The sequence below is a fragment of the Psittacula echo genome (assembly GCF_963264785.1).
Source record: "Psittacula echo genome assembly, chromosome: 9".
NCBI lineage: Eukaryota > Metazoa > Chordata > Aves > Psittaciformes > Psittacidae > Psittacula > Psittacula echo.
In genome coordinates, this window is record NC_137745.1 from 23,717,008 (window position 1) to 23,730,604 (window position 13,597).

A 13,597-nucleotide genomic window follows, 5' to 3' on the forward strand; every position below is an offset into this window, starting at 1 on the left:
GCATGTGTATTTAAAATGTCTTAAAGATTATGTTTGCAACCTCCTCCCCCTGCCCTAAAAGTATGCAACCTGTAAAATGTTCAAGGGTGTTATCTTCTCTTTTTTCTTTCAAAAGCAGAGTGAGATATTATTGTTGTTATAAAGCATCTAGGTTTGAAAAATCATTATTTTGACAACTGACAAAAATGCATTTGAAGCTCTCTCATTTCAATTAGTTCAGCTACACAAATGCCAAATGTTTCATAAAATGCATTACAAAATCCTCTTGCTATTAACAAAAAGAACACACTGGGAAACATGCAAATGCAATTAAGACAGTGTTTTCCTTATTAGTTGGAAAATGCTCTTTGTTATTTCCCACTTTCTTTTAATGCTAAGAACAGCTTTTATAATGCCAGAGTCTAATTGAAGGATATCAAGAGTTAAAAATTGTTCCATGTTCCTTATGCGTTAGAAACCCCTGCCAACTAGTCCTCTAGGCTTTAAATATTGTTTTGACGGATTGCATTTTCATTTCCAGTCACAAAGAACGTATTCTCCATAGCCAACGCATGAGCAGATCTTCACCAGCTCAGTGAAAGCCAGATACGTTGTCCTGTGCAAGAATGAAGACTTCACAGACTACTTTTTTTTTGTTTGTATTTGTACCTTTGGTAAATGCAGCACCACCAATACAGCAAGAACCACTCCTGTTTTATGAGTATGATACAGATGTTACCATGGGAAGCCTGAGCCAACAAGATTATGAAATTCAATCCAAGGATATAAGAAAGGTATTTCATTTATATTACGAATTTAATGTTTTTAACTGCTAAGCATTATATAAATAAGGTGTTACATGCATATGTGCAAGTTTTATGGAAAAATCTTACAATAATATCAAAACACAATCGTTTCAGACATCGGGAAAGCCACTCAAATTAAAACCACAAAAATACTACCCTTGCTACAGTTTGAGAAACCCACAGAAGACAGGCTTTCACAAGTAAGACCAAAGCATCATTTTTAACTCTGCTGTAGTTACTGCCTACTGCTGTATGAGTTAGGAATGGGATATACTAGTATACTAGCTCTACAACTTCAGTAACATTGTATTAAGACAGTAAGTTTATTTAAAAACAAGGAGGGTGATTTTATTTAGAATTTCTTTTTTTAATATCAAAGTAATACTTGAAACAGTATTTTTTATTGGACATAACCTGGCAGCATAAACTAGTTTCTCTGCTGACTTTGGTACCAAACTATCAAGTTCTTTGCCTTGCTTTTTCAGAGGTGGGTTGTTTCAGGTTCGGGGTTTTTTGCAACTCAACAGTTTAGCAGTCCTGAACTACGGTGGAACATCCAGTCTTTCAGCAGTCACCTATATTGTTAGCACTTTGAGGTTCTTAAAGGTACTGATAAAGGTTATACCTCATGGCACTCACAAGCTCCCCCAAATGGTCCACTCTGAACTTTTTTTGCTGCGTGCTCCACATACACACTCATTAAAATTAAACACTTCAGCAGAAGATACAAAACCAGAGGAGAGTTAAATCAAGCGCAACAGCCTCAGCTGACTGGGACAGTTAAATACGTCATAGATCTGTTCAGACTGCCTCTGACAGGACCTAAATGATACACATCCAGAGAACAATATACAACATTGATCAGGAATTAAAACCAACAATGATTACACCAAGACTAGTGTCAAGGAAATGCCACATATGTGAACAAAGTGGTAAAAGCCAAGTAATAAATTCAAGGAAGTTTTCATTAGTTTTCATTAATTTTCATTAATTGTACTTCTTACAATAACTCAGTCTGATAAATAAGAAAAAGGATAAGCAGCAAAAGATAATTAGTGTAAGTTAAAAACTGCAGCACATGTATAGAAAAATCTCTTCTGTATATTTGTTAAATATTTTTCCCAATTCTTAAATTATTGCTTGCCACTGCTAGACTAAAAAAAGCAGCTACATATTTACATTAGAAAGTACCTAAGGTATTTTTAAATGTGATAGCTGCCATAGTGATGAAGTAACATGTTTTCATAAACCCCTAAGAGACCACTTAAACGACTCATAATTAGCAGGGGGCTATCCACCCTCAACTGTGTAAATTTTTTAAGAAATACTAAAAACATTAATGCTAACTAGATAGGCATAGCATCAGATGACCCTCATTACTAAAACCATTCTAATAAGAATATGCCACTGTTTCAGTAAAAAGAACAATAATGAGTGTAACTACAAGGAAATGGTGCCAACAGATGTGCCACAGACTAATCAAAGTCTGTACTGGCAGTGCTACAAACTAGAGGTCTCCTGAAGGCCAACAGTCCTGCTTAGGGTAATTCTAGGAATGCAGTGGATTGTTTCCATCAGGTCAGGTCTCCAATGACATGCTTTCATTGCAAAATAATAAATTAGTTCCTTATGGGCAATAAAGACATCTATACAAGAAACAGTATTCCCAGTTTACATCACAGAATGCACAATCAAATCTCTATTCATTTATTGCACAAAATCTAGCTCCTAGAATATTTCAAGTGTTAACTATAAGTGAAATACACGCCAACAATTTCCTCAAACATGCCCTATCAGAAATCTGTCCTGCATGGTGAATTTAACTCAATATTGTAAGTTTGAAAACACAGAAAAAAGATCATTTTCTGATAAAAACAGCAGAAGAAATCTGTTAGCAATCAACAAAACAACACGACCTTTTGACTACTACTAAGAAAAAGGTCAGCCAACCAGAGTGTATTACGGTGATTATTATTTGAGACACAGTCACCCCCATCTTGAATAAAATATTAGAAGTTTAAAACAAAAATCTTAATTTCCACAACAGAACCATACAATTAGACACCATCTCAACATCTGGACTAACTTATTCCACTGAATATAGACCATCAGCTTTATAGTCTTTGTGTGTCATAAAGAAGAATCTTTGCAGAAGCTTTAAGATTGTTGAAGCATTTAGATGTAAAACGTTATTGTGATTTTGTGCGGGTAGTTCATGTCTGTCGAATAAAGTGCAAGGGGCAGTGGAATTTAAGCATGTAAGGAGGCCAATATTCCATCAGTGCCTTCCCTACATATGCAAGTAATAAACTTGCTGTGACTATAATCCAAACAATCTTCTGCACTGGTATTCCATGGCTCAGAATTTTTGTAGCTGACCAGGAAATACTTCTGATTAATTATTTATACTTGTCCTGGGTTCAGCTGAAACAGTTCTTTTTCTCCTTAGTATCTGGTGCAGTGCTGTACTTTTGACTTTAGTTTCAGCACAACACATAACACACCAAGGTTTTTGCCTGTTGCTAAGTAATGTTTACTCCAATCAAGGACTTTTTCAGTCTCTCATACTCTGCCAGTGAGGAGGCACATAGGAAGCCAGGAGGAAGCAGAGACAGGGCACCTGACCCAAACTAGCCAAAGGGGTATTCCATACCACATCACGTCATGCCCGGTATATAAACTGTGGGGAGTCACTCAGAATGCCCAGACCACTGCTCTGGTCAGGCTGGGTATTGGTCAGCAGGTGGCGAGCAATTGTATTGTGCATCACTTGTGTTTATTGTTTTCTTTTCCTTTTCCCCTTTTAGTTTTATATTCTCTCCCCTTGTTATTTCCCTTACCATTAACATTATTATTGGTGGTAGTACTAGTAGTTTTGTGTGGTATTTAGTTACTGGACTGTTCTTACCTCAACCTGTGGTATTTACATACTTTTGATTCTCCTCCCCATTTCTCCAGGAGCGGGGGGGGGGGAAAAGGAAGGGAGTGAGCGAGTGGCTGCATGTTTCTGAATTACCGGCTGGGCTTAAACCACAACAATACTACTTTTTTTTTTTTTTTTGTTACTTTTTTTTTTTGTTACTTTTTTTTTTGTTACTTTTTTTTTTTTTGGCAGAGGAGGGAGCAGTAAGGACAGGGACACGATCTCTTGTTTTAATTTTTGGTTGACTGCAGAAGTTAATCGTACATTGTTATGCTGCAAAGACCTCATATGCATACTCTTTCATAGATCACACCTCAAGCAGGATACTGTACTAGAAATCTACACCTGGTACAGATTATGCTATGCCAGCAAACATGCTTTTCAAAGAAGCATATTAAAAATGTCCCTTATGAGCCTAGCAAACGGTAACAATAGAAGTGCTTTTGTTCCGTTATAAGCCCATGTATGCAGAAGTCACTGCTGGCACAGATACCTCAGTCGAGGACCGTATCTTCACATGCTTATCAACACAGCTATGCAAGCTGAACATTTTTGCAGAAACCTCTAAGATTCGCTGCTTGATTGAGTTTAACTGCTCAGCTCACAGCCTCAGCTCCTCTACTCCCAACACTGCAAACGCTCTTACCCTATACAGACATTTCACGCTGCAACTCCTAAGCTGTTGCCAGCATTCTAACTTGGGTATAAAAGTCTTACCAGAGCAAATCAACAGATCCCAAACGAGAGGCAAAAAAAAAAAAAAAAAAAGGCAAGGAAAAAAAAAAAGCCATAGCCTGGATAAACAGATGCAGGAAAGAGCCAAGGGATGGATGATTCACAGGCTAAAAAGGGGTCAAAATGACAGAGGCTGGCCAAGATACTTGTTTCTCAGGCTTCATGTAGAGTTTGAGGGTTTTATTCTGCAGAATATAAAAAATTCCCACAGTAAAGTATATATAACCAGCCAAATACTAAATAAAACATAGTACCAAAAGTAACATGACAGCATTACTTTCGCATTGCTTTTGTAAATGAACTCTGTGTGCTACATAGAATCATAGAATAGTTAGGATTGGAAAGGACCTTAATATCATCTGGTTCCAACCCCCCTGCCATGGGCAGGGATGCCTCACACTAGACCATGCCACCCAAGGCAACATGGAGAGGGGAAGAATTTAAAAAAATAAAAAGAAAAACCAATCAGGTCACTAGTGAGCACTCACACAGTCTGTAAGAAGCTCTCTTCAGCAGGGGACCATATTCCTGCCAGGGACTGATCCTTACACACATTAAAAGAAAAACATCTTCCACACCCCATACTGTGCTTTTCTCCATGTGTTTTCAATAGCCACACAGACCAAAAGCATATTGTCTTACTCTGTCCTACAAATGTTCCCCATCAGAAAAAAACAACAAATGATGCTAGCTAAGAACAATTGCCACAGTCAACCTAAAAAGCCCCCTTAACTTTAATACATGCAAATCATAGCACTACACACTGTATGCATACTGTAATTCTAGAAATATGTAATTCTTCAGAATTCTGTCGTATTCACTGAAAATCTAAGTACCATTCCCTGCATCACAAAAGACCCTTTCTGATGTCTTAAAACACACTTAACTGCAGTTACTGGAAATCAATTGCTGAATTTCAGCCAATACCTGCAAGAAACATGTCTACAAACTAAGAAAACTAAGTTGTCCTGCAGTTCTAAAGATGTAATGACTACCTCAACAGAGAACACTGAGCAACTTTAAATGCAAGGAAATGGTATTTTACTGAGATTATTTGGATAAAACAACAACAAAAAATACAATATATACACAAGAATCCTATCATATTTTGCACATTGGGCAAAATCTACTATCTTCACAACTCTAGATATTTGTAAACACCATTGCTTATATATTCCTTCCCCACAATGTGGTCTATATTACCTATTTTTATTTTGTCTCTGCTGTTCTTTCCTAAAAAACTTGAATTTTCTGAAGAACACTAGCAGCACCACCTTCCCTTCTTGCCTTTCAAAGCAAACGGCTCATGTATAGAAGTGATAATATATCATATTAGTCATCCAGCGTATAAGAGTAATTTAAACATTAAATGTCATAAAGTGGTGTGTCACAGGAGGCTCATTTTTAAAAGACATGCTATTTCAGATTCTGTTTTTTTGTTTGCTGTTTGTTTTTGAAAATAACATTTGCTCTTACACAAAGGACGGAACAAATACTTCTCTTGACATTTTTCTAAGACTGCAAGGAGATGACAGCGAAACCAATGTACAACCAACAAAGGATACCAGTAAGTTAATTAATATGAATACTGTAACATTAAAGCTCTCCTAAAGAACATTTTAATATGAATACAATATATAAAGGATGACAAGGGATACAGAATTAATCTTTTAATTATCTTTCATATTTTCTGTGGAAGGTGGTCTTATTTCTGATGGAGCAGGCTGAAAAAAAAAGTTAAAGGATACTCAAGTAAACTCTCAATACACAAAGCACAGGTTACAAGAATCTCTACAGACATCATATTTGCTGTAGAGATGTATCCAAGTTCAATAAGCTAGGCAAGAAAAACAAGAAAACCAAAATACACACCCCAGTAAATTCTGCAGTTTAACCAAGTCATGATGAAATACGATGTGCTTAGATTCCTTAAATAGATTTCTTCAAAGAACTGGTTATTCTCTCCACAGTTTACATCTGATACTCAGGCAGGTCAATGGTTAAAACACATTCTCACTAGCCTAGGTTTCCTACAGGCTCCAGGGTATATTCTCCAGATTTCTCCTAACAAGCCACAATGACTTCTAAACATGAAAGGAACAAAGTTTTTGTCTACCAAATAGAGCACCGAGAGACACATTCTGGTGTGTCTGTGATCTAAACTTCCAAAACCAACTGATGATTCAGCAAGACCACCAGAGTGTCAATCTCCACCAAAAGTGGAGTTTTAATCAAGGTTAGTTATTGCCAAAAAGCATCTGTCAACAAACCCTCATCAAACGTGGAATGAATCTGTAAGACCAAAGCTTCTAATTATAGAGAAGCAAAAAGACTGTTGCCTTTGAAAGAGCAACAACATTGAAAATGATTGTGGAACAATGTTCTACAGTCAAGCATGCCAAACAAGACACTAAATCAAAAAAGGCAAATGGGGCAGAACTCTGAAGTCCAACAAACAGTAATAGTCACAAAACTAAAGCTCAAAATCTCAATTCGTTTCTTTTTCTGCAGTACCTGTGTAAGAAAAAATATTATACATGCTGGGTTGGCTTCCCAGCACTGACTGGCTACTTCTGCAACTTTTCACTGGTGGAGGAAGATCCTATTTTGCTAGTAGTGATAACAAACTACCTAGCATTATGACACCACTTTCTGTATTACAGAGAGTACTGTACTTCCATTTGGAAGCTAACCAAAACTCTCTATAGGGAAAACACAGGAGACCAGATAACAGTGGTGACAAAACAGAATTCAGACCCATAGTCATTACAAGTGTTTGAATATTGCTGTCATACATGAATTTAAAAGCAAAGCAGAAATTACTAATGCTTTACTAATGTCTTTGAGGAACAGGACAAGTCATACGGGCTTAAACAGCATTTAAAAAGATAAAGAGTTTCACTAATTAAAATAACAGCTATAAAAACATTTTTAAAAACTCAGCAAAAACTCAAATAGATTGCCTACAGTAATTTTATAATCATCACTGTTGGAGTGCTATAAAAAGAATTAGACAAAACAGTAGCTAGGAGTATCACAGAGTACAGGTGACCCCGCCAGAAATGCCCCAGTGCAATTACAGGATCAAATGTGAGCACTGCAATATTTGCCCTACATGGATTTCTCTTCTCACGAGAATGCTTCTAAAGCTGAAATTTAACATGGTCACAGAGTTGCAGTTGTCATACTAAGCCAATTAAAGAATGAAACTGAATTCAGATCAATTCATGGCATTTCAAGACATGCTCAGATAAGAACAGAGAATATACACTGCGAAATTATGCACAATAAAATAATACAAATCTCAAAAGTTCAGAATCTTAACTCTTTTCAGAACTTGATGGGAACAGAGTTTTTTAAAAATCTAACAGTGGGAAATAATAAAAAATATTAGGGAAAGTTCTATTTTGAATATTAAAGTTTTAGTTAGTTGAATAACTTTTAACTGTCTACTCACAATAATCTGGTTTCAGATTTACCTACTTGTCTGCTCTGTGTATGTCTAAGTGGATCAGTGTACTGTGAGGAAATAGATATCGAAGCTGTACCCCCACTGCCAAAGGAGACAGCGTATCTTTATGCACGATTTAACAAAATAAAAAGGATAGCAACCTCAGATTTTGCTGACATTAGTAAGTAACATTCCAGTTTTAATTTCTGTTTATTTGAAGTTGTCGTCCCTTAATACTATGCCAAGTTAACAAAATAAGATGTACTTTATACCTTAATAGATTTCATTATGTGTATTACTTATTTAATTCAACACTTGTATTAGAACAGGAACTGTGAAGGCTATGCAGAAACCCATGTTGGGCCATGTATACATCTTAATATTCCCACATAATCCCACGCAAGAGAAAGAGCAGATTGTTAAAAGTAAAACTGAACTCTGCATCTCTGCCAGTCTTAAATGACCAGGTACTATTTTATCTTCAAATGCTCCAGGCTTGTATCTCCCACCTATCACACACTACAACATGACAAACTATGAATTACTGAAATAATATTGTTAATAAAGAAAAAAAAAATACATAAAAGGAAAACACTCTGGATCCTTGAATTTTTATTAAGACCATGAGTGAATCCAAATGTGGGTTTCATCCATATTTTAACAGTGTTTGCATTTGTAGATCACAATAAGGATAATGCAGCCAACAGTGTAACACTGATTGTATACAACCATACACATTTCACATGCCATATAATTACATAAATTCAATATTTAGATTTTTGTTTCTTTTGTGTAAAGCTACCTTGAGAAGAATTGATTTTAGTGGAAATAGGATAGAAGAAATAGAAGATGGAGCCTTTTCAAAGCTTCTGTTATTGGAAGAACTTTCTCTTGCTGAAAATCGACTTCTAAAACTTCCTGTTCTACCACCCAAACTAACGACATTTAATGCAAACCAAAACAGAATCAAGAGCAGAGGAATCAAAGCAAATGCGTTCAAGGTAAGTAAGGGACAATAATTTAGGTAACCAAAGTAAATAAAATTAATAACCAGACTATGCAGTATAGCACTAAATGAAATTTTCTGTATTTTTGTAACATAAGAAACAAACTATGATGAAGCTTTCCAGTTTTTATTCTGTTTTTAAGGCACTCTGGAATAGTCCTTTGCATATGCACTCTCTCATGTCCTTCATATACAAAAATTTCCTATTAAATACATTTCTTTTTCTCCTACATGCAAAGAAAAACTCAATTCAAAAATTGATGGCTCAAATACCATGGCCAATAAGCTGACAGTGAAATTTCCAAAACACAAGAAGGCCTGTTCTATAAATTTCTTGATACAATAGAATTCAACATTCACAGCAAAAGATGTTTCATGTGAGACCACTTTACAGACTATGTGATCTGAAAAATTACTGATGTCCTGTAAGAGGCACAAGTTACTTAACTTCAAGTAAGTAATATTAGCATTAATAATCTCTGTTTCTTCCTATTAGAAACTTACAAACTTGGCCTACCTCTACTTAGGACATAACGCACTGGAATCCGTTCCCCTTAACTTGCCAGAAAGTCTGCGTATTCTTCACCTTCAGGTATTTTTAAAGTATTTCTTTACCATGCCATTACAAAAAGCCTCATTAGCTATATACTTCAAGCCAAACCCACTGTCTTTTAAAAAAGGGTTCACTCTGCAGTTGTGCTACAGCTAACACTCCTCCAAATAAAACACTTTATCTCTCATCTGTATTGTCATAACTATACAAAAGTTCAGAATTTGTTTTGGCTAATTACCATGCAAGAATTTCTCAGTCATTTCTGTATACCAAGGATAGGAAATTGTAAAAATAAGCAATGATCTTTTATCAATAACACATTTCAAACATCAATAACAACCTCAAATTGCTTATCAGCTCATTGAAGAAATTTGATTCCTACATGCCTAAAGTACTCACAAATCAACTCCAATGACAATAAAATGGGAGGGTAAGAGAGGTAAAGTTTGAAAATTCTTCAACATGTATGGGGGTTGTATAAAGATGTGTGTTTATGTTTTGTTTTGTTTTGCAGTACAACAATATTACTACAATCACCGATGACACGTTCTGCAAATCTAATAACACACGTTACATCCGCACGCTCATGGATGAGATAAGGATGGAAGGCAATCCAATCCTCTTGGCAAAGCATGTTAATGCTTTTTCCTGCTTGAGAACACTGCCTGTAGGAACATACTACTAGCCACTATTTACATGATTGTACATGCCAAAATTTAAACATGGGAAAAAAAAAATATCATTCTTTTTCCTCTGTTTACATGTTTATACTCTCTTCCTTACTAATGCCATTTTCCCAGAACCTTTTACTATGTTGAAACGTGTTCTCCCCTTAAAGAACTATTTCAAAACAGTCACTTTATTTTCTAGTTACAATGTCACCCATGCTTTCAGAATCTCTTCTATTAAAAACACATATACGCACACACATACCTTCGCTACTTTCATTTCACCACATAGTCTTTATGTGTAGGGAAAATTCACACAATCAATTGGTTGGTCACATTCTTTACCACTACTCTGAGCAATTACTACATCTCACTTCATTTTCAGATGAATGCCAACACTGAGCAAGCTACAGAAGAAATCACAACTTAATTCCAATGTTACCTTTTTAAATCTGAAATGAAACTTTTCAGTTGACCTTCAAAAGTGTATTGGATAAAGTTGCATACTAAAGAAAGTTATGTTTAGAAATAAAACTTCTCAAAGCTGAACTTCATTAAAATTTCCCTAAAAACTTGGTTTGTGGAAAATTAAAATAATTCCTAATTAGGCTTAGTGTACCAAGCAACATAGCAAGCGGAACTTCTCAAAGATGGGTTAAATGTCCTTCTGTTTTGCTTTCAAAGCAACCTGTGTGTGCATACATACATTATATTTTTACACAAGGTATTTTTAATTGAAATATATAATTTTGGCTCAGCTATACTCACAAGTCATTTTTGCAACACCAGCTTCCCATTTTAATACAATAGCCAAAGCACAGCATAGTATGACTCCAAGTATCTTTCTAATTAACAGATGATGCAGACCAAGCTTTGTTCTCCTGCTTTTCTTTGACAAGAAAACGTGACAATATAATTTACAGCAAAGCTGAATTAATGTTCAATATTACCTGTAAATAAGTAAAATCTCAGCTAGATGTCAGTGCAAAGAAACAAAACTACCCTTGCATAACTATGTATTTGTTCTTTAGGGAAAAAAAAAAATCAAATCAGATCTTTAAATTTAAAAGTTCTATTTTTAATCTAAAAATAATGTTAACTTCAAGCATTGTTTCACTCTAAACCATACAGTGTATTAAAAATGTAAACCAGTGTGTGCAGGCCTCAACAATCAGTTCACCTGAAACAGGACATGCTTGATAGAGGATACAATGTTTCTAATTACACAATTACACATTTGACATTCATTTTCAGCTTCTCCCCTCAAATACCTACCACACATGTAAATGCTTCAGATAAACAAAAGCAACAATGTGATAGTTACTATTACCACATCAACTTCATGCTAATTTTGAAGCTAGTATAGATTCCTTATCTGTAGAAATAGTTAAGCATCAAATGCATGATGATATACCGCTAACCTAGAATAATGATTTCACAAGATATTTTTTATTAGTTATGTTTATCTTGCTTAGCTAACCCTTGATTTGTTAGTGCTTGTGCTATGGGGAATTAAGTGCACACTTAATACTGAACAAACTGATACTCTGCCACTAAGAGTGTTGAGACCCAAGTGGCTTTTAGTCACTTTTTAAGTAAGTATGTCAAGCATCAACTATGGGCTCATCTTTCTGGTAAGAGAATGCAATTATGAAATGCAGGACAAAGATATTTTTGCCCTGAGCCCATTACCCAAGACAGCCAAAGCAATGCAATATTTTCCATTTTAAGTTATTTGATATAACAAGAAATTCCACTGTCTTAATATAACTGAGAACACAACCAAGTCCGACAGTGAAAATAATACTTTGTTTTTAATTTCCTACATCAGAAAAATTTAATGTTTCCAGGTTTTTAGCAAAAGGTAAAAAATATAACCCTAAAGCATGAAAAAATACATTCCAACTTCAAGCATAATTTATACTAGAAAAAAGCAAGCCACCAGCTCTCTCATCCCTCTTTTGATAAATGCCTAAGACAGATAAAACACAGCTAGAAGTTTAATACATAAGCAACGGCCCTTGACTTTATTCTCATCACAGATCTCATCTACTAAGTAAAGCTCTTCCCAGCATTATTAGGATCAGTAAATATCATCAAAACTTTTCCTATGAAAAAAGACACATTTACGCAATATATAGACATATGTAAACATTCTAAGACCTAACCACTACCACATAATTAATTTTGCATTAAAATGTTGCAGATATTTTTTAAAATTACCAAGTATCAATAGTAACACTAATGAAAGCTCTTAATATTTTGTGAGCAAACCAAAGCAGACAACTGCTATGCCTCTTGCAAGCAATAACTTATCTCCTATGTTTCAATTTACTTTTCCTACTCATAGCAAGTTAACTCAAACCATTAAGTGAGAAGGGCTTCAGTATGCAGTTTTTACCTTATATTTGTGAGACGAGTACTAAATATCAAGCTGAATGTACACCATTCTGTTTTTTTCCTATCTCTCATTTCTGTTCTGTATTTCCAATAAAACTTAAATTTTTTTCTTGTTTATCAATATCAGCTTCAACAACCTGCTCTTCCAGCAATGCCAACATGCTGAGTTGTTCACTCTCACAGCAGACTTAAAGCATGTTCAGATCAGAAAATTATTTGCAGACATAAATCCATTTTGCAGACACAGCATTTACTGTGGCAATACCATAAGACCTGCCATGCAAGTAATGCCATACAGAAAACTTGTGGGACGCGTCACTCATCCCTTCAAAAAATCTATTTAAAGCACTGCCTTGTGGAATTTCTCAGTAGAATAAAGGAGCAGCAGCAAAGATTAGTAACTGTACGCTCAATCCTTGTGTGTGCGTGAAGCATTCAAGTTGTAGACTAACCTATTTCAGTAAAAACCCCACAACTGCTGAAGCACAATGTCAGGGAACATATAACGCAGAGCACAAAATGCTTACAACTGAGCATTGCTCTACTCACACCAACCTAAATCTGCCCCTGTTTTCTAGGAGAGTCTGCTCACAGTCAAATCAATGAGTATTTCAAACTGTTTTTTGCTTAATCAAAGTTCTGCATCTTACCATCACTCTTGATAAGTGGGAAAACTCTCACTACAAAATTGCTATTCGTGACAGTCAAGTTTTTAGAAATACAGTGGTGCACAACTTTGCTTTAAACTTGCAATTGTCATTCATCTCATTCATTATTATTTGAAGTATTCAATCACTTCTACATTATTCCTTTTTCCTCAAGTACCAAACTAGAAGAAAAAAAATAATCTACCTTTCCTGGTTTTACAGTACACTGTAACTAATAGATTCCACTAGAATACTATTAGAAGCACTGTCTATTTCTACTTAACAGTCTAGATAATTTTCTTTTAAATAACAAATGGATAAAAAAAATATATAAACCCCAAATCCCATCCCAAATAGTCTCTCTAATACTGTGCACAGTTACCTGCCTCTACACTTGAAGTCTAGCAAGCATGTAGGAAAAAGAAATAA

At 35.3% G+C, this 13,597-nt stretch overlaps 2 protein-coding genes across 2 annotated transcripts in view; one reads left to right on the forward strand and one right to left on the reverse strand.

Annotated features, from left to right (window-relative positions):
- Nucleotides 1-13,597, reverse strand: part of CENPP (centromere protein P) — a gene marked incomplete at its 3' end in the record, with an annotated part of 145,552 nt that overhangs the window by 113,503 nt on the left and 18,452 nt on the right. The gene's annotated exons all lie outside the window — the stretch shown is intronic.
- OGN (osteoglycin) lies at nucleotides 606-10,138 on the forward strand (the record flags this gene model as incomplete). The annotated part of the gene is made up of 6 exons (XM_080625419.1): nucleotides 606-773; nucleotides 5,926-6,010; nucleotides 7,917-8,075; nucleotides 8,693-8,895; nucleotides 9,397-9,492; nucleotides 9,968-10,138. The coding sequence occupies 6 exons, from the start codon at nucleotides 606-608 to the stop codon at nucleotides 10,136-10,138; spliced, it is 882 nt and encodes a 293-aa protein (XP_080481545.1).